Genomic DNA, 25,625 nt, shown 5'->3' on the forward strand with positions numbered 1-25,625 from the left:
AGAGCCCAGGCCCTGATGGACAACATTGACACCTTCATAGAGGTGAGTTTTCATATTTCACTCATGTCAGATTTAAGTTTTCCTTCTGTAAACTTTCTCGCTCTCATCTGGAAGTGATGAAACACCCAGCTCATTGATTTACAATGATACCTGAAGTTCCTAACATTTCTGATCCAGATTTCTGATTTCACAAAGTAGACTGAGTGACAAGAGTAGTGTTCAACAATGAGAAAAGCAAAGCAGACTGTCATCAGCTGTACTGCTTATTTTCAGTCGATCTCGCATCATACTGGACCAATCAGCCTATTTTATTTTTTCAGATTTCTTTCCCTCTGCTGTCCCCGTTGTTGCTTCACCTTCTCTGCCCATCTTGGGAGAGTTGTAGATGAGCACATGCATCCTCCGACACATGTGCAGTCGCCAACTGCACATGTGTGTCATCTGTGAAGCGCTACCATACTCTGTTTGGCAGGTGATAATTTAGTCCACTGTATGAGTGAACGTGGATCAGACCTGCTGTGCGTAAAGGCGCACAGTGTTACGCCATGTAAACAAACCACATACCTATCAGCTGTGCGCTCAAGTTCAGAGGGGAGACATAACCACGTTAATATTTTGTGTGGTTAGGCGTAACAGAGCATGTCTGTCTTATTCCCTCACTTTGACACTGCCTGATTCTCATGTCTCCTCCTTCCTTCCTCTGTCTTGTGTCTCACGCTGATCTCCTGTCTCCTCCTTCCTTCCTCTGTCTTGTGTCTCACGCTGATCTCCTGTCTCCTCCTTCCTTCCTCTGTCTTGTGTCTCACGCTGATCTCCTGTCTCCTCCTTCCTTCCTCTGTCTTGTGTCTCACGCTGATCTCCCCTCCCAGAGTCTGTTTGCGCTGGCAGCAGATGAGGACTCTGAGGTGAGGAAGAATGTGTGCTGGGCTCTGGTCATGCTGCTGGAGGTCCGCCCACATGCACAGCATCATCCAGGTAAGCGTGGACACAAATCCCCACTCAACTGATGTGTCTGGGACATGTTATCATCAGACCTCTCTGTGTTGAGTTGTAAGTGAAAACAAATTGCACCACATTCATATTTGAGTCGGCTTAAAGGAACACTCCGCCCATTTTCAACCAGCTTTGTATCATTAGAACATCAGTAGTATATCAGAAAACTGTAAACGGTTTTGAAGTCTGTCATTTAATTTGACAGTTATTGAGTGTTAAAGTGTGGACCAGTGACATCACTGGTCCACACTAACTCAAATGAATAACTCATTAACTAAAATCAACTCTCAATAACTGTCAAACTATTGATCATTCATCTAGTTTGACAGTTATTGAGAGTTGATTTGAGTTAATTAGTTATTAATTTGAGTTAGTGTGGACCAGTGATGTCACTGGTCCACACTTTAACACTCAATAACTGTCAAAACAGTTTACAGTTTTCTGATATACTACTGATGTTCTAATGATACAAAGCTGTTTGAAAATGGGCGGAGTGTTCCTTTAAGTTTTCCTCCTCAAACTTTCCCGCTCTCATCTGGAAGTGATGAAACACCCATGAGAACGTAGCTCTGGAGGCCTGTGAGTTCTCGCTTACCCTGGCGGAGCAGCCCTGTAAGTGCAGGAAAGATGATCTCAGACAGTTCTTGGCATTTTCACAATTATTTTCTTTTATTGCCTATAAGTTACAACCTAAGACTTGGGGAAAGGGGATGTGGAACAATGGATGGATCTCACATGGTGCGCGCTTTGTCTGGTGCCCAGGTATATACCTGGAGTGCACCCCCCTGCTTGCATCAATTAGATCCCATATATGGTCATAATTTGGGTCATGACACACAGGTGTGATTTCTTCTCCCTGGCCAGCTCAGTCTGCTGGCACAGACAGATTCAACAAGCCCATCTGCAAGGAGGTGCTGTCCGGACACCTGGTGCACTGAGTAAACACATTGACGTATCGACATAGAGACAGTCCGCATGTCTGGGAACGCCCACAAGATGTTAAACGGCTGGCCGCGAGTGGAGTAAAACCACCGATATAGCTCATGGGCTGACTCACCAAAAGACGCTGCTGCGGCTCTAAACTACAGGTTCGGGGGTTCTAGAGCAGAACACAAGATGTCTGCTCAGATGTGCGTTTACTGCGGTGATTAAATCCCCAATCGTGTCTGCCTGGGCTGGGCTATCGGCTAAATTCTAACTTTGCTGAATGGATAGAACGGGGGTTTTTACCCCACCCTGACCACGCCCCCAGCCAGGCTGAGCCGGCTAACCAGCGTCTATTGTGGGCATTCCTAGAGCCTGTATGGGCATTCCCCAGACATGCGGACTGTCTCTATAGTACATATCGCTATTGTCATGTGAAAACCTAGCAACTCTGTTTTTGGTGATTTTCATATTTTAACTCAAATTGAAAGTCTACATAATTTTTAAGTGTTCAGATTCCCCCCCACCCCATCCTGCACATTTATAGACACAAACCCAAGTGAAATGCTATTACTGTATAGTCCTGCTCATGCAATCAGCGCTCAGTTGGCACAATATTCCAATGTGTGTTGTGTTTGTGAGTACGCTGTATCTCAAATACCATCTGATGGCTCTTGGACATTAATATTTCAGTCATCTTAGAATTATGTTCCCCCCCCCCCCAAATGTCCCGCTCTCATCTGGAAGTGATGAAACAGCCAGCTCATTGATTTACATAAATAAATACCTATACCATATGTATGTAATGTATAGCATAGATACCTACGTTCTTTTAGATACCTGAAGTTCCTAACATTCTGATCCAGATGTCACAAAACTAGTAGACTGACACAACTTACATTTAGGGTTTACCTGCTTAATTGTTTATTTAAGTGTTGAGAAAGTTGGATGATCCTTGGACTTATTAAGTCCATCAAACTGTAAAAGACATGGTGGACAAGAACATGTTTTAGTCTTTGTAAAGTTCAGACCATAATTCCATAATTGGCTAATCTTAAATTAATATTAATTAAACCAAAAATAAAGGTACAGTTCAAATATTCAAAGCATCCACATTGTTGCCACAACTTGTTACAATCAAATCATTGCATTCATAATACCCACTAAAACATGAATTGGCATACACTACATATCAGTAACAGTTCTTTACTAATCTAAATTTAACAATGAAACAGTTCAGGCTGTGTAAACCTTATTTCAGTTATGTAAACCCTTATTTTAGACAGTGGGAGATGAACATCATTGATAGTGCTGGATTCAGGCATACTGTAGCTTAGCATGGCCATTGGCCTAAAAGGCTATCAAAAATCAATATTCAACCAACAATCCAACAGAATTATAATGACCAGCATGGTTAAACAGGTAATGCAACACATACCCCTGCTTGTCAGTCAGAGAACCATGCATTTAGAAACATACATCCATATCCCACTGCTTCAACTGAATTGTTTAGCGCCCCCTATTGTTTTTATTTCCTGTATGTAAAGCACCACTTATTTCCTGTATGTAAAGCACCACTTATTTCCTGTATGTAAAGCACTTTGTGATCCATGGATTACAGATTGAGAGGGAATTTTAACCTCTGGATCCAGGTTAAAATTATGTTAGCTTTCAACTGTTCCCCTCAGACATCACTATTTCTAGATTAGAATCCCTAATACAACCAGGGAAATCTAGACTTTCACACATTTTATCTTGTTATTTTATATATTCATCTTTTCAGATTGACATGCCATGTCAGTTTTTACGTTGTCTCCAAGACGAAACACCGTCTCCAAGAAACGTCACAGTCACAGAAAATGCCTGGAGAGCAGATTAAAAAAGCCCATAAACTGTCTTAAGAGCAGCTTTCATAAACAGAAGAGAAAAAATAAAGGAAATCTTCAATCGCGTTTGGAAGAAGAAATTGTTTGAAGAACTGTCAGGAAAATGCATTAATGTCATTCCTAGATATCTATGGTCTGTACATGGTGTTGTACATGTACACCATGTTATATTTTGAGGTGAGTTAGCTAGTTAGCTGGTACACTTTAGCATACTGTACATACTTTGAAGAATCATTGGGGGGGAAATGTGACCAATAGGAAAGAAAGAACAAAAATCAACATCAAAAATCAACATCTTGGCCTCTCCCTTCTCCATCATCAAAAACATTGTGATCAAAGCTCCAAGAGTTCCTGTTTTTCTTTTAGCCAGAAAGGCATCGACGATCTGGTACAAAGAGGAGCGAGAGGGAGAAACAAGAAGAGATATCTACAAAGAAAAGAGAGAGTCAACAGAGAGGGACAAACTGTATGTTGAGCTGCCCACTGCCAATCCTAAGGCAGGGCTCCACTCAGTCAGTCAGGTCACTGTGTTGAGGCCAGTAGTCTCATAGCCAAAGTCACGTCCACTTCCGGGTTAGGCATACGAACCAAGAGATTTCATCCGCCATTTATTTTCCCATAGATATTTTGTAAAATGCTCATAAAAATAGTTTTACTCCATCAAACCAAGCAATTCAGCTATGTTCAGAATCAGGAGAGAGAGACCATAGAACAGTGATACTCAACTTGTGGCCCGCGATAGGGTGTAGAGTGGCCCCCCAACCATTTTCTAATTCACAATGAAAATTAATGTTAAATAAAGTTTGACTGAGCTCCAGCTAAATTGTCAAATATTGCCGCCTGCTTGCCGCCCGGCATTTAACTTAAGTATAACTGTCCTGTGTGCACAAAGTCGGAGATGTTTGGTTAATTTTCTTTTTGGAGAGATCCTTTATTGATTTGTTTGGGGCAAGGGTTTACTCTGAACAGATTTGAGAACTGAAATGAAGTGAACAAATTGAATTTCTAACTTTTGTTTATCGGTATTATTTATTTAAAAACAAAACACTATTTTTGGTGAAAAACATCTACCGGTAGTTTGTTTGATTATTTGGCCTTGCCTGTAAATTATATTTTTCTTTTGTGTGAATGGTTTTCACATTGGATTTATATTGAACGGTGTTTGCATTATCACTCTGATTATTGCTTTGATTGTCAGACAAAACTCCAGCTGGCACCCAAGAAACCTAGAATCCGCTACAGAAAAAAAGAAAAATTATTAATAATGTTTGTTTATTAACCGACCACACTGAGGAAACATGTATGTGTTGTACTGCTCCTTACTGAGGTAAATTAAATATTTAAAAGGACTTTTTGAGTGCTGGCTTTTTCTTCCTATTGTTTATTAACCGGCCCCTGCCCTCCTGTCACTTTGCAAAAGCGCCCACCGGGCAAAGCAAGTTGAGTATCCCTGCCATAGAACATTTCACTCGGACCAAAACAAACAAAAAAGTAAAACTATTTCCATAAGCATTTTACAAAACGTCTTTGGGACATAAAATGGTGGATGAATCTCTTGGTTCATATGCCTAACCCGGAAGGGGGTGTCGACTTTGGCTCTCTAGTCCTACCTCAACGTGCACTGAGACTTGAACACCACCAGGAAGAGCTGTTTTGGTCTGTCTCACTTGGTGAAGGCAGCCACCACAGCCCACAGCAGCTGGTTGGTGTTGGGCTTGAGGCTCTCTGCCTCTGGCTCAAGCTCCAGCAGCGTGCGCACTCTCTTCATGGCCAGCTCATACTGCTCGTCCAGCAGGGGGCAGAAGGCGTTCTCCAGGACATCAGAGGAGTGAGCGAGGAAGAGTAGAGCGAGCAGACGCTGGTCCATGCGGGCAGGGTCATTCACCCAGCGCTCCAGTACGGCCTCTTGGACCTTCTTGACAAGCCTCTGCTTGATGGAGCTGTTGGTCAGAGGGTGGGTGGTCATGTCAAACAGCAGGAAGTTCTGCTTCTCTGTGGTCAGGACTCCTTTCTCCACCAGGTTCTTGGCCAGACGCTCACGCACGTTCCTCAGCTGGTAGTGGAGCTTCAGCGGGTTCCATGTCTCTCCTAGAGATGGACCACAAACACAGCAAGACTGTTAACACTAGTGCTGGGATAGCAGTTTTCCCCCATCAAACTTTTAAAGGAGAATTTCAGTATTTTTCAACCTGGACCATATAATTATTATTATTATGTGTTATGTTTAACTAACTAATCAGAGTAGGGGTGGGCGATATGACCAAAATCTCATATCCCGATATAGGTCATTTCATATCCCGATAACGATATATATCACGATATAGCATATTTTTTGTAAATTCAATTGATAGTTTATAAAAAATTACCACATGGCCATTTATTTATGTAGCAGTTAAACCAGTTAAAATTTTGTCAGTCAAATCCCACAAATGATACATGCATTCAGAATACAGATATGCATGGCTAATATTGGCTATTCTTTACAACCCAAACAAATGTATAATGAGTTGCAGGGCAGTAGAATGAAACACAAACTGAACCACACCACCAGCTCAATTTTCAAAGATTACATTAGAGCTGTCCAAAGAGTCAGTGACTGAAAGTCACGACTGGTGAGCACTCTCAAAAGTTTCAAAAAATTACGGTGCAAGGCGCAAACAATAAACAGAAGGACAAAAAGCCAGCACTCAAAATAAATCCTTTTGGGTTTTTTTTAATACCTTCAAGCAGCAGCAGTGACAATGGACGTTTCGGCGTAAGCCTTCCTCAGCAGAATAAGTTATTTATAGTTTAGTCCAGTTCTCTCAGCTTGTTTATAAAGGTGCTGACAGGGTTCTGCGCAGCCTCGACTTGGAGCCTTGCAGTCGAACGTAACTCAGCACGTTGGCTGTGGTACACCTCTAAAACACTAGGTGGCTTGTGGTTCACTCATGTCCATTACATATGATGCTATCGTGTTGTTTACCAAGAACTTGCAATCATGTCGGTGGAGGGACATTTTATTGTCCCTCCATTTCAAAACTAATTCCGGTGAGCCTGCAGAAGGCTTTGCTAGATGAGGGACAAGCACTGTTAAATGAGGAAATTGCATTTCCTCATTCCTCACAACAAGTATGTCCAATCACAGCTCTCGTGCTGGTCACGTCACGTCCGCATTGACGCCGCGGAGTCACATTTTCGAGCAGCTGTACGCACCCTCCGCCGAGCTGCGGCGACACCATCAGCGCAGTCAGCGCCGGCGATTTCGTGTGAGCATAAAACCAGTTTAAAGGAACAAAAATGCTCCACTTCGTGATTTCCCGGTTATCCAACACAACTCTCACCCAAGGAAGCTAAAGCTAACTAGCTAGCTTTAGCAAGCTAGACGTTTGGTTTTCGGCTCCTCAATGGATTTCCTTGGGAGGACGAGAGATGTTTTGCCAAAAAATATGGATGAAACATGGACTTAACACAGCGCAAATGCCTGGGTAGACTAGGCGGACGGCAGTGCCAGACGTGGAAGCTTGATGAGTCGACGGTGGGTCTGACTACGTGAGACTAGAGTGGAGCTAACTTTTCCCTGCTCTTTCTACTCACCGGCTGATTTGTGTCACTCATAATCATTGTTGACAAGAGTCTGGTGCGTGTGTGAAAACAGAATGACGAAAGCACAGCGTCGTCCAAATGACGGACAATATTGCGATAAAGTGTGATTTGCAACACAACGATATACACGATGATAGAGCATCATATGAAACGAAATACATTTTCTATCATGAAAACGATATCTATCGTCATATCGCCCAGCCCTAAACCAGAGCAGACATTTTTTAAATTGATGCAGTATTGAGCGAGATCCAGCTGCACAACAGGCTGGAACAGATGCAGACGGAGCATCAGGCTAATATTATTATATCATACAGAGAGAAATGGAAGCGCCTCTATTGACCTCCATCTGCCTGACCTGAGTCTCATGGGACTGTGTGTGGGACCTGAGTCTCATGGGACTGTCACAGCAAAGGAAGAATCTGGAGCACACGGGTCACTGGTGAGAAGGTTTCTTTTAACACATTCACTGCCAGCCTTTTTTTTTTTACTGTAGGTAGCTTTTGCCAGAGGGTTTTTTTGAGGATTCTGGCTCATTTTACAAGAGCCAAGGATAATTTTCTGCTTGGAGTTTGTCAACACAAAGTTCACAAAAGTACTAATAGAATGTGTGCTTTCTCTGTCTAAAAGAGTTAGTTTGTAGAGTTAGTAGTTATGTAGATATTAGCCGTTGAGTACAGCATGGTTTCAGCGTCTGAGACAAAAAGCTGAGATAATCGCAGTTTTGTGAAATTCAATATCAAACAGTCACTTTAACCATTTATTTTTGGCATCAGTGAGACATCAGACATAAACAATATAGTTCTGAACAGTAATTTCCTCCATAGCAGCACCCGCACCCCCTCTCCTTACAACTCCTCCCTCCGTGGGCGTGTCTCCGTGTTTGTCAGTCACAAGCCAGAGTCTCTCCTGCCTGTCTGAGCAGTGAGCAGCAGCCTCTCTCTGGCGGTCCCTCGTCGGCGAGCATGGATGTGGCTTAATCCGTTCTTGGATTTTCGGTTGAGAGCTTTGACGAAGCCTTGTGTGACTCTAGGCTTATGCTGCGCGCTTCAAAGTGTGCTTTCCACCCAGTCCACCTGTGGAAGCCCCCGGCGCACGGGTGCGCCCGTGTGAAAGGTTTTCGCCTACAGTATGAGAATGAGGCTCGTTCGCTTCTGGGTCCTCGGTTGAGCTCAGCTGGAATGCGTGCGTTTCTGGCCAAACAACACTCAATAGTCTGAGCACCGTCGCCACTCAGTGGGTCGGCGGAATGGATTGCACACGCCCGGCGGCTCTAACAGTATAATAGAAGATGCAAAAGGGCCAGATCAAGGATCCACCGTCAAAAAAAAAAAAACGATTTTTTTGACGTATCCATACGTCGCTGGCAGTTAACGGTTGGATTCTGCTTGACGTATGCATACGTCGCTGGCAGTTAACGTGTTAATAGGTTAAGTGCACCAACGTTTCGACGCAACGCGTCTTCATCAGGGTCAAACAGGAATGACAGAATGACAGCAGTTTAAATATACCTCCCCAATACACAAGGCAGTTTGCAATTGGTTAGACGGGATGGGGGGTGGTCAATTAATAAGCCAATCCTGTGACAGCACTTGGTCAGGGGGGTTGGGGTGGGGTGGGAGGGAGGGAGGGGGAAAGGGGAGGGGGGGGGGGGTAGAGGATCAATGCATAAAATAAGCATATAATTACATATTTTAGAAACATAGGAACACAATACAGATATCAATACATTTAGAGGAAGCAGGAGAGGCTGAGCTCATCATTAAGTCCATTAGGCTCCACCGTATTCAGTGTGTGAATCCAGAAGGCTTCACGCCTCAACAGTTTTGTGACAATATCGAAACCTGGATATTTTTTACCAGTCCGGGGGTGAAGGAAATGTTTTGTGTCCGATCAGTTTGAGCAATGAGTACAGTGGCCACATCTGTAGAAAACCGAGGGAGGGGGTTGTAGCCAGGTGAGAGTAGAGGGGGGTGGAGTCATGGTGCTGTGTACTAACCTGTCTCTCAGTGATCGGGCTCGCCTGAAGGCGATTCGGGGGGGATCAGTACAGAGGGACTTCATGATTTGGTCCGACTGAAGAATGTGCCAGTGTTTCATCATGATCTGTTTGATGGCTCCGCTGATGGGAGAGAACTCGGTGGCAAAGCAGAGGCGTGGCTGTACGGGTGTAATACAGACAGTTTTGTTGAGGAGGCGGGTTCTCGGGGTGCGCACAGCTCTTTCATAGGCTGCCGCGATGTCAGTCTTGGCATACCCTCTGTCCGAGAAGCGCTGCTTCATCTCCCCGGCCTTAATATTTGTCACAAAACTGTTGAGGCGTGAAGCCTTCTGGATTCACACACTGAATACGGTGGAGCCTAATGGACTTAATGATGAGCTCAGCCTCTCCTGCTTCCTCTAAATGTATTGATATCTGTATTGTGTTCCTATGTTTCTAAAATATGTAATTATATGCTTATTTTATGCATACAATTACATATTTATAGAGAATCAGAGAAAACTGAATTTTCAGTCACTGGCCGTCCAGGTGATGTGAAAAGGATGTTCACTTTTTCATAAAAGCATGAAACTTTAGTTTCATGCCTTCGCTTGTTTCACAACTTGTCTGCTCCAAAGCGCTAATCCAACCATCGGAGATACTGTCTAAAGGTAGGCTTTAGATGTTAGCTTAGCGTCACCTAATATCACCATGCATCATAATATCACCTAAAAATTTATTTTCGCTTGTTTCACAAGCGAAAATAATTTTGTTCGGGGCCGTTAATGAAATCGCCGGGCTGGGCGCAGTGTTTGTGATGTGGGAGATCCGAGCTGTCAAAAGGGAATAAAAGACTCGCTCCTGGCCAATCCCGGCGCTTGACTGCTGCGTAGGCGGGCCACATGGCTCCCTTTCTGAAAATGTTCAGAGCCCTAAATTGTACAAGTTCACCAAGTTTCATGCTTTGATGAAAAAGTGAACATCATTTTCACATCACCTGGACGGCCAGTGACTGAAAATTCAGTTTTCTCTGATTTGAGGTATAGTGCAGAATTTCAGCCAAAGGAAGTGTAATTTCTGAGGTAGGAACTTCATCTTGGGCTCAAATTGAAGCTTATGAACTTTGGCAGTTTTCTAAATACAAGTGAGGAAGTGATATTCACCATAAAGTGCTGGAAAATAATCATTTTTTAGGAGAATTTGTGAAACGGACAGCATTTTTTTTGTATTTTTGTGGGCGAAATCTTAAAATAGAATTGCAGCAAGCCCCAGAATCTTATTTTGTCACTTCCCTCGATACTTCCCCCTATGTTCCAGCATACTTACTGCAAAATGTCATGCATGCATGACTTTTTATGCCAGGGATGGGCAACTTTGATGATAGAGAGGGCCACAAAAACAATCCTCGCTACCAGAGGGCCAGATTGTGACCGTGCACTTCCACCAGTAGCCTACTGTAACACCATCACTCCCAATTATAGCTAATAATTTGATGAAAAGAACTGGTAATCAAAGTTTATTATAGCAACATTTATATTTTTCATATTCAAATTTAGTAATTCTTCCATTCAGATGACACCAGAAACTTTGATCTAGCTTTAAAACAGCCCACTACAGCAATTTGATGGGGTACATCACCCAAATATGTCATATTAATCAGATACGCAATGTTGCATGTGCAATGTGCATCCAATGTGAATGTCATATATAAATATACAGTATATATATATATATTAGGGCTGTCAGCGTTAACGCGTTAATGCGCGCCGATCATAACGCGTTTTTTTTTTTATCGCGTTAATCGCATGCCGCTATTTTGTCCCTTCCTCGCACCGTACTTGTAGTCAAGCCGTTCGGTTTCCTGTCTCCTGCTTGTGCAGGCAGGCATGGAAGAGAACGACAGCAATACGCTTTTAAATGGCTCGTTTTACTTCCCAAATGGCACAGTGGATAAGTCAAGAGCCGTAGTTTGCACCTTGTGTAAAACGGAATTAAAATATCACCGAAGTCCATCGAGTTTGAAGCGAGCGATCACCTAAAAGTAGCCAGCGGCCAGCTAGCTAGTGCGAGACTCGGAGTCTCGGATGCGCGGGTCCTCTAACCACTGGGAGGTCGGCTCCAATGGCATCACGCGATATACACGTTATCAATATACAGTTTCCAATACTGAGCCATTATTCACATGGAAGTGCCAAAGTTTCTAGCTCAGATACAGCCTTCTTCGGCTGTGTCATTTTGGGTTTCGACTGCTCCACAGCGACACCGCCGGAAGTATCGGTTCTGGAGCGTGTTTACAATTATTGTGCATTTATTTTCTATTCAAGATGCATTTTGTAGACATTTTGTGACCTCCTGACTACATTGCATTTCTATTGAATTGAAAATAAATCTAAAATTCAAGATCACAAAGTACATTTATTTGCATTCATTTGATTCCCAATCACGACACACTGGTAATAATTAGTAATATCTAATTAAAAATGCTTTGCAATGCAAAATAATAGCATTTTAAACATGCGATACAAAGATGCGATTAATCGCGATTAATTATAGTTAATCGCACGATTAATCGCGATTAATCACGATTAATCACGATTAACACGTTCACTGCCAATGACGAGTTGAGTGGTCCAAAAAAATCCAACGGTTGACTGCCAATGACGAGTTGAGTCATCAAAAAAAAAAAAAAAAAAAAAATTGACCTATATTCTCCTATAAAAATATTGGAGCCACCGAACGTGTACAACCCATTCCACCGACCCACTAAGTGGCGACAGTGCTCTCCAGACTAGAGGAAGGCAAGCAAAAAGCAGTGTGAGGAAGCCATTCTCATGAAAATGGATTGGCGAAAACGCTTTCGTTTTCGCGCTTGGGAGCTGGCGGTGGGGTTTTGCAAATTTGCATAATAGATTACGGGTGGAACACACTTTGAAACACGCAGCATAAATAAGACCAGAATCGCAAAAGCTTCATCAAAGCTCTCAACAGAAACCCCAAGAAACGAGCGAGCCCATCCAGACTTGCCCAGCGGCCGCCAGCAGACAGGAGCAGCAGCAAAGCAGTGAGCCTGGTGACGCGAGGTTACAGCAGCAGCAGAAACGAGCTTGTGACACGCCCGCTGCAGCCAAGAAGAACACACACGGAGGGAGGAGTTTGAAGGAGAGGGGTGTTTCCTGCTGTTATGGAGGAAATTACTGTTCAAAACTATTGTTTAGATGTCTGACGTCTTACTGATGCCAAAAATGAATGGTTAAAGTGACTGTTCTATCGAATTTCACAAAAAGCTATTTATCTCAGCTTAAATTTTCAGACGCTGAAACCATGCTGTATTCAAGTGCTAATGCCTACATAACTACTAACTCTACAAACTAACTCTTTTAGACAGAGAAAGCACACATTCTATTAGTAGTTCTTTTGAGATATTTTGTGTTCACAAAATCTTAGCAGAAAAGAATCCTCGGGTCTTGAAAGATGAGCCAGAATCCTCAAAAAAACCCTCTGGCAGAAGCTACCTACAGTAAAAAAAAAAACGGCTGGCAGTGAATGTGTTAAGAAAATGAATCGTTTGACAGCCCTAATATATATACACATACAGTATATATACTGTATATATATATACACATACATACATACACACAGTATATATATATACATATACATATATACTGTATATAGTGTGTGTGTGTGTGTGTGTGTGTGTGTGTGTGTGTGTATATATATATATATACACATATATATAGTGTGTGTAAATATATATATACACACAGTATATACCGGTATATATATATATATATATATATATATATATATATATATATATATATATATACATACATACATATATATATATGAATTGTGAATTGGCCCATTAATTAGTTTTTGTAAGATGTGCATTGATGCAAAACTGTCCAAATAATTGTTTAATGTGATACTACTGCAGAAGGCCACTGAAGGAGCTTGACTCACCACTGAGCAGTTCGATCCAGCTCTGCACAGTCTCTGGTGGTTGGGTGTCTTTGATGTGTTTCAGGGCTTCGTCCAGGAGCACATCGCCTGTCGGTGCATCAGACTTACAGATCACCTGGATATGAAATATGACCACAGGCAATTACAACTACAGCAGTCGAGATCTAGTCCCTCATATGACAATGACAGATGTTGAAATCGGATAACAATACAGATGCAGTGAGGGTTACGGCCGGGACACACATCTTGCGTCTACCTACCTAGTGCGTGTGCGTGGCGTGGGGGCTGCTGCTGGCACGCCCGCGGCATCCATACAGGCAGCGTGGCTGCTGCGTTGCAGCTGCTGCGTTGCTGTCTGTCTGCCAACTCTCTTCCTATAGAGTTTACCTTTTATTAAATTTGCTATAGGCTAAACAATACAATGATGATTTTAACTGAAGATCGCTTGGGCTCACTTCATAATCGAGGCAGTATTGATTTGTGTGTGTGTGTGTGTGTGTGGGGAGGGGAGGGGAGGAACGAAGCCACGTTGTAGCCTATGTACTGTATGTGGTTTTCAGAGGGCAGGAGAACTGCAGCTGTGACCTCCTCCTCCTGTCTCAAATCAAAACGAGCCTTGTTTGGCTGTGGCTGCCCCTGTAAAATATAATTTTAATGTCTATTTGTGTAGAGACACGCTAGAGACACGCGCGCGGTAAGCAGAAAAAATAGGCGTCGCTTCTATTCTCTAGATGACGCGCGTCTCACGCCTCGCAAGACATGCGCCTGAGATGCGCGTCTCATGCCGGTGGTGTGGCTGCTGTAACCTGTTAACATGGGCGCCGAAATGAAAATCAACAGGTAACGCCACGCAGACGCACAGCAGACGCAAGATGTGTGTACCGGGCCGTTACGTTTAGAATTTCGTTTTTTTAGAATTACATTTTTTTTTACAACCTGGACCTTATTTCCAGCTTTAAATATTATTTTTAAGTCACCCTGAGAAGTTCGGTTTTATTAGCATCAGCAGAAACGATAATCAGTTTTGATTGCCAGCTACAAACGAGAAATACGGGGCATGTGAAATGCTTATATTTACGTACTATAAATAGCTTATTTTCCGACACAGCGGATCATATCCTTATTATATCATCCCGACAACAAGAAAATTAATTATGTATTACCTTGGCACAGTGTGTTCATCCTGGCTCTGCTGTCCATAGCAGCTCCTGATTTGGGTCGGTCCGGAATAGCGTCATGGATTACAATCTGAGCCCCCCCTCAGATTGTAATCCATGACGCTATTCCGGACCGACTCAAATAAATACGTGCAGCCATCGAATTCAAATAAATCATCCATAATCTTGAAATCAGATAAATATCTGCTAGGCTAGGCTAACTAAGAACATAACAAACTGGCCGCAAGTCAACTATAACCTGCCAGATGTGCTTCTTCTTCTGTAACTACACACAGAAAGGCCCTTTTGACGACCCCACCCGGGCGGTGGGCACTCGAGGACATGCGGACGGGCACGCATTCCTTAAGCGTTCACATCGTCCCAGGAGGGAATCGAACCCACGACCTTCGAGCTGTGAGGCGATAGTGCTTACCACTGCACTACCGTACCTCCCTCGTCATTATTTTCTGAAGGAGGTTAGAGGGCCCGAACCTGTAATTCTCTCAAGATTGATCCACACTTTTATAGAAGCTTATAACGGGGAAGATACAAGAAGAATTATCGGTAAACTGTATAGCGCCATTACATCAATGAATAAAAACTCAACAGATTATGTGAGACAGCGCTGGGAAAAGGATTTGAGTGTGGAAGTACCGGAGGAGGTGTGGCTTCAGGCTTGGGAGGCTCATTGCTCTGTCACGAACTCACTGACCTGGAGAGACTTTGGCTGGAAGAGCCTGATTCACTTTTTTATAACACCAAAACAATTCTTTAGGGATCAGACTATGACGATATGGGTCGAAAACGGGAATAAAACTGTCTATTTACATGGATGAAAAGCATGCTGCCACGTGGCCCCCACGGAGCTCCATTCTAGGACTGGCTTGCACACTATTGATCTCAAAACAACGCCTAAGACGGAAAAAAACGCTGCGGAGAAGAACACTGGGTGAGTCGTCAGATAATAATTAATGTGAGGAGAGGGCTCCAGGTTAAAAAAAAATGAAATTCTCCTTTAAGACAAGCAAACCTGAATTTGATCAGTTTTTTTTATTTTTGCACGTATAGCCTATTCCTAGATTATCATTCAAGAATTTTATTTGGGCATTGCAAAACAGAGGTTTCTCATTCTTAATAGGCTAAAACAGCTGTATTTTAAGAAAGAACAATAAACAGTAGTGCAAACGGTATTTTGATATGGCCTACCGGTAATGCAACTTCGCATCTACTCATTACATTTTCTTTTAACAGTGCAAACAGCAACGTTACATATTCTTTTGAATAGAACAAACCTGGCAGTTTAAATCATTAGTGAAAAAACATTTTAGATTTCAGATTAAATCTTCTGAACACAACAAAATGGCATGTTACTACTATAGATTAGATACAATGTAAATAGCTTACTCAATGTGCTGTCGTCAGAGTTTAGTTGAATCTAGTAATGCTGACATCGCTTCTCATTAGTCGTGACTCACAACAATCAATGAGAAGCGCATTCTAGGGTAGTTGGACGTAACATGACACCACACAGGCTGAGGGGCAGAGCAGCTCCAGCAGCTACAGAGTTTCTCACTCAATACAAATAGCCCGTCACTCTTTGCACTGCATTGTTTCTCCAATACGGGACAAAGCGCGTCCCGTATCAGTTCAATACGGAACACGTTTTTTGTTTACAAATACGGGACAATTCCGTATTTTAAGGGACGGTTGGCAACCCTAGCTGCAGCTGAATAGTGATCACCATGAAGCGATTGTCTCCCAAAAAGTGATTCTTTCTCCACATTTCTTGTGACTAACGTTATGGGAAACGACAGTGTAGTCAGTAAACTAGTGCAACGTTTTGAATGAGTTTTATCGGGCGTGCGCTATGAAGAAGCGTGCTTCTCATTCGGGAGAATATCTCCAGCCACCATTTTCGGGAAGAGCTGGAAAACTTCCGGTTAAAACTTTCAAAATAATGTTACTTAAACAAAAGTAAATAGCTTATTGATGCACGTTGGAAGAGAAAAGGTATTTCAACGAATGAAGCAGCATCCTTGTATCAAAATACTCGTTGTGATGTTATATGGTGTGAAACTGTGGCTGTAACGCATTACTCAAAATAAATAAGGTTACAATAAGCATTTTATTTTGAAAGCAACAAAGCGGATGATGTACTTGTACATTCTGGCTGACTTGACGCCCGGCCGTGCAGTTGCTGCTGGTTGCTGCCAGATCCACATGACGATGCGTGCGTAGATCTTCTAGACAATTTTTAAAGGGGTGGGGAGTAGGGCTGGGTATCGAGTTTCGATACTTACTTGGCACCGAAATGGAAACATCGATACTAAGGGGTATCGAAGCCTCCCTTGTCAATCGATACCAATTTTCGATACCAAAACAAAACAGCGTCATTGAGCCTATAAGCATGCGACATGCTTGCACGCGCGCTCTAATACGGCTGGTGATTGGCTGTCATGTAGAGGCATGCAGGAAACGTTACGCCCACTTTAGCCGGTGTGTTTGTTGTGCCAGGCGTGCGGTGCGGATATATTATACAAGAAGTTAGCCACTCAAGCTACTCCTATTGTCCATACTATCAACAGGAAAGACAGATCCTCAACAACAGATTGGAGAGCAATAGTATCAAGCTGGATTTAAAAGCAATATTGCAGTTGAATTCAGGGAATGTGGGATATAGGGATATATTTTCATTTCTAGAAGAAACTGGACTAAGTAAAAGAATATAGTCAGGATAGTGTAGTGTTTTAGGAAACCATTCTGATCCACACTCCATTTCAGAAGGTGGCGGTAATGCACCATAAGTTGTTTGCCAACCGCCATAAAACACTAGAAGAAGAAGAAGAAGCTACTCCTATCCTGGAGTACCATATGGCGAAGATGATGAAAAGCAGGAAAAGAAACAGAAACAACACGGACTGGTTTCCACAGATAAGAGAAATAATTGAGAGGTGGGTCAGCTTACCGCAAGTTAGCGGTTATCAGATCCCTCAGTCTGACAAACCATGCATCTGGCTGTGAGTTGTAGCTAGCAGATCGTTTAATTAATTGCCGCCGTAACGTTATGCGCAAGCGGGCATTGTGTATTTTTAGCAACTCGTTAACAAACGCTGATGTCATGATAGTTTGTTGAATGTAAATGCGATTCATTTATATTGATTGGCTAGTCAGTGAATGCATGAAGTGGAGCTGTCTCGTCAGATTTGACAAGAATGACGTTCTGTTGCAGCAGTGAGCATTAAACACTGATCTGCAACACTAGCGTTAATGTTTAATTAATTAGCGTTAACGTTATGTGCAAACGTTATCGCCCATTATGTATTTTTAGCAACTCGTTAACAAACGCTGATGTCATGATAGTTTGTTGAATATAAATGGGATTCACTTTGTGCCATTGGCTATATTGATAGGCTAGTCAATGCTCAACTAGTCTTCCATGCATGAAGTGGAGCCATCTCATCAGTTTGGACAAGAATAGAGTTCTGTTGCATCAGTGAGCATTAAACCCTGATTTGCAACTCTCTGTTTTGCACTGAAAACTATTCCACTGATTTATTTGTTTTACATTTCTTTCCTTTGTAGTACTTCCAATATTTTTTGTAGGGACGGCAATACGTTTAGAGAACTTAAAGTTATGTTAAATACAGTAGGTTTTATTTTTTTCTGCTGTAAAACTTAAGATGGGGGGAAAACTAAAGATTTGTAAAATAATTTCAATGTGTAATGCAGTTTTATTTTTGTTAAAATTGATTTTTCTAAAAATTGGTATCGAAAAAAGTATCGTTCAGGAACCGGTATCGAAATCCAAGTATCGAAATGGTATCGATATCGAAAAATTTTGAACGATACCCAGCCCGGGGGCGAGTACCCGAACAGCAGAAACGTTACTCGAGCTTCAGCACGTGTCACGCTTGGAATAGGCGCATTACTGCTGTGGCTGTAACGCATTACTCAAAATAAATAAGGTTACGTTACAATAAGCGTTTTATTTTGAAAGCAACAAAGCGGATGACGTACTTGTACATTCTGGCTGACTTGACGCCCGTGCAGTTCATGCTTCCAGATCCACATGATGATGCGTGCGTAGATCTTCTAGACCATTTTTAAAGGGGTGGGGAGTGGGGCGAGTACCCGAAGAGCAGAAACGTTACTCGAGTACTGACGTTATGAACGAGTGCTCGAGTACCCGAGTACTCGCGCCCATCCCTAATGTATGTATGTATGTATGTATGTATGTATGTACAGTATGTATGTATGTATGTATCTATCTATCTATCTATCTATCTATCTATCTATCTATCTAAGGCCCTGTTTACACGGCAACGCTCCCTGCATAAAATTGCAAACTTTTTTAGTGCATTCCTTTTACACGGTGATGGCGTTCTTGGGGCATGAAAACGCAAAAAAATGAAAACAGGTCCCAGAGTGGAATTCTTGATAACGCTGCCCCTCTGTTGCTGTGTAAAGTGGAGAAATGCAATTCAAGTGATGACACAGCCGCCCTTCAACATGGAAGACAATGGTAGGCAATATGAGCATTGAACTAGCCCAATACTATACAGGCTTATGGCACAGGCACAATGAGTCGCATTGACATTCAACAAACGTGATAACGATTTGCTAAAAACACATACGGTAATCTGAGTTAAGTGCCCGCTACTAACGTTGCACATAGCCTATTAATCACTGTCTCCCGCATTGAATAATTGAAACTCAATTGTGCCCCAATGAAAACTGGTCTTTTTTATGTTGCTTCACTGGGGTTTTATTCTGTAATCCAATCTGGAGCAGTTTATTACCATTGGTGACTTCTGTGTCACTCTATCATTAAATTAATTAAAAGTTTAATCCTACAAAGTTAAATCAAGCCCGTTAGAAATAGACAGAATAGAAGAAGCTAAGCATTTTTATCTTCAAATTAAAATTATATAACCATAATTATAACTGGGTCAATAAAAATCAGGGCTACGTCTTAAAATTGACTTTTAGTTGCTAGGCATGGGTCGATTTCCGGTTTTACCGGTTCGGTTCGGTATACGAGCCCAAACCGGTTTGATCACGTGCAAACCGAAAAAACCTAAAAAAAAAAAAAAAAAATTTTTAGTTTTTTTTTTTAGTTTTTTTGCCAGTCCATTCTGATTGCACTATTGTTCGTATTAGCCTCTTCTCAAGTTGCACTAGTAGGCAAAAGTCTTATTTTGTTTATTATGTTGATGTTTGAAGAAAAGTTAAGCTGAATAGTTATGAGAAATAAAAACAGTGTGTTGTTACAGTTAAAAGGTTCTGCTTATTTGTATTCAGTGTTCGTGCTGGTTGGCAGCATACCAGCTTAGAGGTGCATTATCGCCACCAACTGCAGCCGCTTTGATACGTTTTTTGGGGGAATATCGAACCGGTTTCAAAATGTTCAAACCGACCCATGCCTAGGCCCTATATTGTGTGAATTTGTGAGTTTTGAAGTTTATAAGGCAGCTCAGCTGTAAGCCAATCCATTCTGATTGCACTGCTTGTGTTTTTATTAGCCTTTTTCTCAAGTTGCACTATAGGCAGAAGTCTTATTTCATTTATTATTTTGATGTTTAGAAGAAAAGTTGAGCTGAATAGTTATGAGAAATAAATACAGGGTGTGTTTGTTACACAGGTGTCCTGCTTCTTTTTATTCAGTATCATTGCTGGTTGACAATACCAGCTTAGAGGTGTATTATCGCTATCAGGTGGACTGAAGTTGCACTACAGACAGTTATGGGCCACACTCGGGAGCCCTGCTTGAATTTTTTTTTTTTTTTTTTTTAATTACAAAAAAAATCGGTATACCGGTTCGATCCGGTTTAGACAGCAATATCGAACCGGTTTTAAAATTTTCAAACCGACCCAGCCCTATTAGTTGCCTGTGTTGTCTTCTGTATATTTCGGATCACACACACAAAACGTTGCAACATGCATCAATAAGGCTATTAGTTTATTTAATGACCATTATTTTGTTTTAACCAGAAGCTTCAATGTTATTCTGACTCACTTGATGCTGCTCTGAGATTTCTGCGGCTTCAGTCTGCACGCAAATCGTTATCACAAACGCTGTGTATAAACATGAAATAAAAGGTGAGAACGCAACGCGAGTTTGCTGTTTTATGCAGACTGTTGTCGTCTAAACATGGCCTAAATTTTGCAGTGTAGGCTCTGTTCTCTGTTTACATTTTTGTCCCACTGATGATGTCATAGTGACATCATTGATGATGTCATCATTGATGTCATAAATCACTGATGATGTCATCAGTGATGTCATAAGATGGAAGTTGTGACATCATCAGTGATGTCATTCATCAGTGATGTCATAAGAGCATGTGATCATCAGGGATGTCATAAGAGCATGTGAGCCCATGTGGCCGAGCTGCGTATGTCAGCTGCATGGCTAGCTCGACGAGCTGCAGGGTGGGCGAGGCTGATAGCGACTAGGAATCGAGCACTTGTGGCGCGTGAGATGGCTAGTTATATAAAAGGGAGCAAGTGGACTGTGTTTTTGTCCCGCTGATGATGTCACAATGTCTATGACATCATCGGTGATGTCATCAGTGACATCATTGTTGACCATCAAGTTGACATCACTGATGATGTCATACGCACTGATGATGTCATAGGCATGGTGAAATCAACAGTGATGTAATAGGGATTGTGACATCATCAGTGACAGCGATGTCATCAGTGATGTGAAGTTGAGCAAATGTGTGTTGCACATGTCAATAGAGCAGGTGAGGCCAGGCAGCAGCCAAGCTGCGGGCGGGGCTGCGCAGCGGCTGAGCTGCGTGCACGCGAGCCCGCATAGCGGGCGAGCCTAGGGTTTTGGCCCTAGGCGATCTGTCAGTTCTGTTAAATTTAATGAAACAGAAGTGAAAACAATCCATCAAAATCCACAAATGAAAAATGGAAATAGAAGGCATTTATTTGTCTTTGAGCAGCACCTGTGACTGAGGAGGATTGGGATGTTTTCTGTATGTTTGCCTCAGTCTTCCACAAAGCTTCCCTGGCAGCATTTGCTTTGAGTTAAAGCCCATAGAAATAGCAGAGCCAGATGGCACCACAAAGCCAAACAGTTTATTTGAAGCCCGAGCTGAGAGCTCTGGATAGTAATTTAACTGTGGTCCCATGGTAGCCTGGTTCTGTGTCTATATCTGCCACAGTGAGCGCTCCATAGTTCAGCACAAAAATAAAGGCTCAACCAGATTCCTTCCTTCAGATAGGAGCCTTTATTTGTCAATGGGGCCCATAAACCTTTTCCTCCATTTCCCACTGATTAGCCATAATCTGAAACCTTGTCTTGACAAGCTAACTCAGCAAGCTTAGCTTCAGCAGTAGGGATGGGCATTTTAAGCTATTTAAATACTCGAGTACTCTCCTTATGAATGAGTAATCGGGTACTCGCTCGGGTCTGTGTGGAAACATAAACGGAACCAAAGTTTTCCTATGTTAACACGTTCACTGCCAATGACGTGTTTTTACGTCAAACAAAATCCAACGGTTCACTGCCAATGACGTGTTTTTACGTTAAAAAAAAATCATTTTTTTTTTTTTGACGGTGGGACGTCTCCTATACCAGAATTGGAGGTATTGAATGTGTATAATGTATTTTACCGACCCACTGAGTGGCGACATGTCTCTCCACAGTAGAAAGAGGCGAGCCAAAACTGGAGGGAAAAGCGCGAGGAAGCCGTTCTCATACAGTAAAATGGATGGCGAAAACGCTTTCACTTTCGCGCTGATTGCTGGCGGTGCGGGATTGCAAATTTGCATAATAGATTACGGGTGGAACACACTTTGAAACACGCAGCATAAATATGACCAGAATCGCAAAAGCTTCATCAAAGCTCTCAACCAAAACTCCAAGAAACGAGCGAGTCCATCCAGACTTCCTCAAAGAGCGGCCGCGCAGACAGGCACAGCAGCAGCAAAACAGAAACGAGCTTGTGACACGGCCGCTGCAGCCAAGAAGAACACACAAGGAGGGAGGAGTTGGAAGCAGAGGGGGGTTTCCTGCTGTTATGGAGGAAATTACTGTTCAAAACTATTGTTTAGATGTCTGACGTCTTACTGATGCCAAAAATGAATGGTTAAAGTGACTGTTCTATCGAATTTCACAAAAAGCCGTTTATCTCAGAATAATTTTTCTGACGCTGAAACCATGCTGTATTCAACTGCTAATGCTTACATAACTACTAACTCTACAAACTAACTCTTTTAGACAGAGAAAGCACACATTCTATTAGTTCTTTTGAGATATTGTGTGTTCACAAAATCTTAGCAGAAAAGAATCCTCGGGTCTTGAAAGATGAGCCAGAATCCTCAAAAAAACCCTCTGGCAGAACCTACCTACAGTAAAAAAAAAACGGCTGGCAGTGAATGTGTTAAGCAGTTAATTTCACATTAGCCTGTAAGAATATCTAGTATGAGAGCAGTGGTAGGGTTAGGGTATCCTATCTGCTGTGTATGGGGATGTTCACAACGTTAGCATTTTTGCATAGAAAAAACGCTGCTGCCCTGGAGCACTTTTTGTGAGGAGAAATACATGGAGGGGCCGTGGTAAGGATCAAGGATACTTTATTGTCATTCATCATGCCAAACATAATGAGCGAAATGTAGTACTCAGGTCTCAGTACTAAGTAACCTAAAAACTATAGCATAAAAAATATAACTATTAGGGATTAAGAATAAATACCTAAAACCAAAACAGCTCTATTAAGTTACATTAAAATAAATAAAATCTAAACTACAACCAGCTAAAACAACAATGGACAGCAATAATGGACAGCAATAAAAACATACTAAAAAAGACTAAAAACAACAACAACTAAAAGACTAAAGGGAAGTAAAAGACAGCAGCAATGGGGTAGCAGCATGATAAATCTCTCAAAAAGTGCATTATTTTAGAGTTAATCTGTTTAAAGTGCAGTAATCACAGGCAGAGTCGAACAACAGTCTGACAGCATCCAGGAGAAAGCTGTTCCTCAGCCTGGTGGTTTTTGCCCGGATGCTGCGCAGCCTCCTGGCCGAGGGGAGAGGGACAAACAGTTAATGTGCAGGGTGGGTGGAGTCTTGCATGATGCAGAGGGCTCTGTCTCTGCATCTGCTGCTATAGATGTCTGACAGGGGTGATAAGCTGCAGCCGATGGTCCTCTGAGAGGAGTTGACCACCCGCTGCAGCGCCTGCTTCTCTGCCACCGTGCAGCTGCTATACCACACGGTGATGCATGGTGTCAGTGTGCTCTCCACCACACACCTGTAGAAGGAGCTGAGGATGTTGGAGTTCAGCCCCGCCCTTTTCAGCTTCCTTAAGAAGTACAGCCACTGGTGAGCTTTTTTGATGATGCTTGTGGTGTTGTCCTGCCAGGTGAGTGTGCTGGAGATGTATATCCCTCATTTGTGTGTGTATCCCTTCAAGACCGCGAACCGCGTGACGTGGTTCGCAGTCTTATTTTCTTAATTCCCCCCCCCCCCCCCCCCGATTTTTTTATCCCATTTTTATCCCCCGTTTTAGTGCTCATTTGAATTACTCAATCCTGGTTGCTACTCCATCCTCTGCCGATCTGGGGAGAGCCGAGACTGATTCCATGCATCCTCCGAGACATGGGCAGTCAAGTCAGCCGCTTCTTTTCACCTGCCCGAGGAAGCTTCACCGGTAGGACATAGCACGTGGGAGGTTCACGCTATTCCAACCAGTTCCCTCTGAACAGGCGCCCTTAACGATCAGAGGAGGAACCATATAAGCAACAAGGATGTTGCATGTTTTTGTGAAGGGGGTTCCTATATGAAGGAGACCCCCGGGAGGCACGGGGAGAACATGCAAACTCCACACAGAAAGGCCATTTTGCCGACCCCACCCGGGTGGTGGGCACTCGACGACATGCGGACGGGCACGCATTCCTTCAGTGTTCACATCGGCCCAGGTGGGAATCGAACCCACGACCTTCGAGCTGTGAGGCGATAGTGCTTACCACTGCAACACCGTACCTCCTGTGGTTCACAGTCTTAAAGGGATGCATCAGGTATCAATGGGTTAAAAAAATACCTTTACAACCATGATGATGATTGCATCAGAGCACACCTTGGTGATTGGCGTACCCACCCACGGGCCGGCCAAGGAAGACTAGGCAACATCTGACATTCGTCTTTGTTTTTACTGTTTTTATCCGGCAATCAACACCTTGCCCAGGGGACTGCAGTTGAAAATTAGGTATCCAGCTAAAACTGGCACATTTGCAGCAATGTTGATTGATGTGCACTGTCCCTGTACAACTAAACTAATAAATAAAAAATAAATAAATAAATACTCCATAACCTTTGATTTAGATTTTGACATCTTTATTGATAATGAAAAACATGTATACATTAGATATACAGTCAGAAACACCATCATCAAAAGGATAAACACAATAAAGCTAGAAGCTTATTTCCTTTGCGGTCCTTGAGGTGTCAGTGTGGAATATGAACTGGTGAATGAATGTATGGGTGCGTGTGAGTGTGTAAGAATATAAGTGCATGTTTTAAAGTGCAGGTGTCAAAGACTATGGGGGTGTGTGTGTGTGTGTGTGTGTGTGTGTGTGTGTGTGTGTGTGTGTGTGTGTGTCCACCACGCTGGAGGAAGGAGAAACAAGGGAGACTAAAAATATGATACACAATAATAAAAGCAGTACAAAAGGCCTAATGAAAACAGTCAGTAAAAAAACCTAAAAAACAGGATCTGCTGCTCCTGATCCAGCTCTTTACAGAAGATTTAAAAGAGGAAAAAGATAAACTAGTCTTAATGTTTGTGGGCAGGCTGTTCCACAGCACAGCTGCTGTGTAGAGGAATGAGCTCTGCCCTATACACCGTTTACACCTGACTGGGACAAAGTCGGTGGCGTGACTGTGTACATCCCTGGCTTTGCACAGAAACAGCCGACAGACATTTGAGAGCCTGTACTTTTTTTTTACTTTTGTTTGCGTAGACATAATAATAATAATACATTTTATTTGTCATGTACTTTTCATTTAAGATAAATCTCAAAGTGCTGTTGAATCAGTAATTCTACTTTTACCAGTATTTTTTTACACAAGTAAGTGTAACTGTACTTCTACAATGAGTGTACCTTTCCCATCTGTGTT

The 25,625-nt window shown here is 42.5% G+C and overlaps 2 protein-coding genes across 7 annotated transcripts in view; one reads left to right on the plus strand and one right to left on the minus strand.

The window, feature by feature from the left end:
• Positions 1 to 874: 874 nt before the first annotated feature.
• Positions 875 to 25,625, plus strand: part of LOC310770812 (PDZ domain-containing protein 2-like) — a 53,493-nt gene continuing 28,742 nt past the window's right edge. For all 6 annotated transcript variants that reach the window (XM_083663523.1, XM_083663522.1, XM_083663524.1 and 3 more), the window contains exon 1: positions 875 to 975. The gene's annotated coding sequence lies outside the window, so the exon portion shown is untranslated. The remainder of the gene's footprint in view (positions 976 to 25,625) is intronic.
• Positions 4,322 to 25,618, minus strand: LOC310770809 (Golgi phosphoprotein 3-like; the record flags this gene model as incomplete). Its single annotated transcript, XM_083663518.1, has 5 exons — positions 4,322 to 5,891; positions 13,336 to 13,450; positions 23,466 to 23,526; positions 23,629 to 23,864; positions 25,610 to 25,618. 5 exons carry the CDS (start codon positions 25,616 to 25,618, stop codon positions 5,467 to 5,469), a joined length of 846 nt encoding a protein of 281 aa, XP_083519644.1. The 3' UTR covers positions 4,322 to 5,466.

The sequence above is a fragment of the Poromitra crassiceps genome, assembly GCF_964638095.1.
Source record: "Poromitra crassiceps genome assembly, contig: HAP1_SCAFFOLD_233, whole genome shotgun sequence".
In the NCBI taxonomy this organism is placed as follows: domain Eukaryota; kingdom Metazoa; phylum Chordata; class Actinopteri; order Beryciformes; family Melamphaidae; genus Poromitra; species Poromitra crassiceps.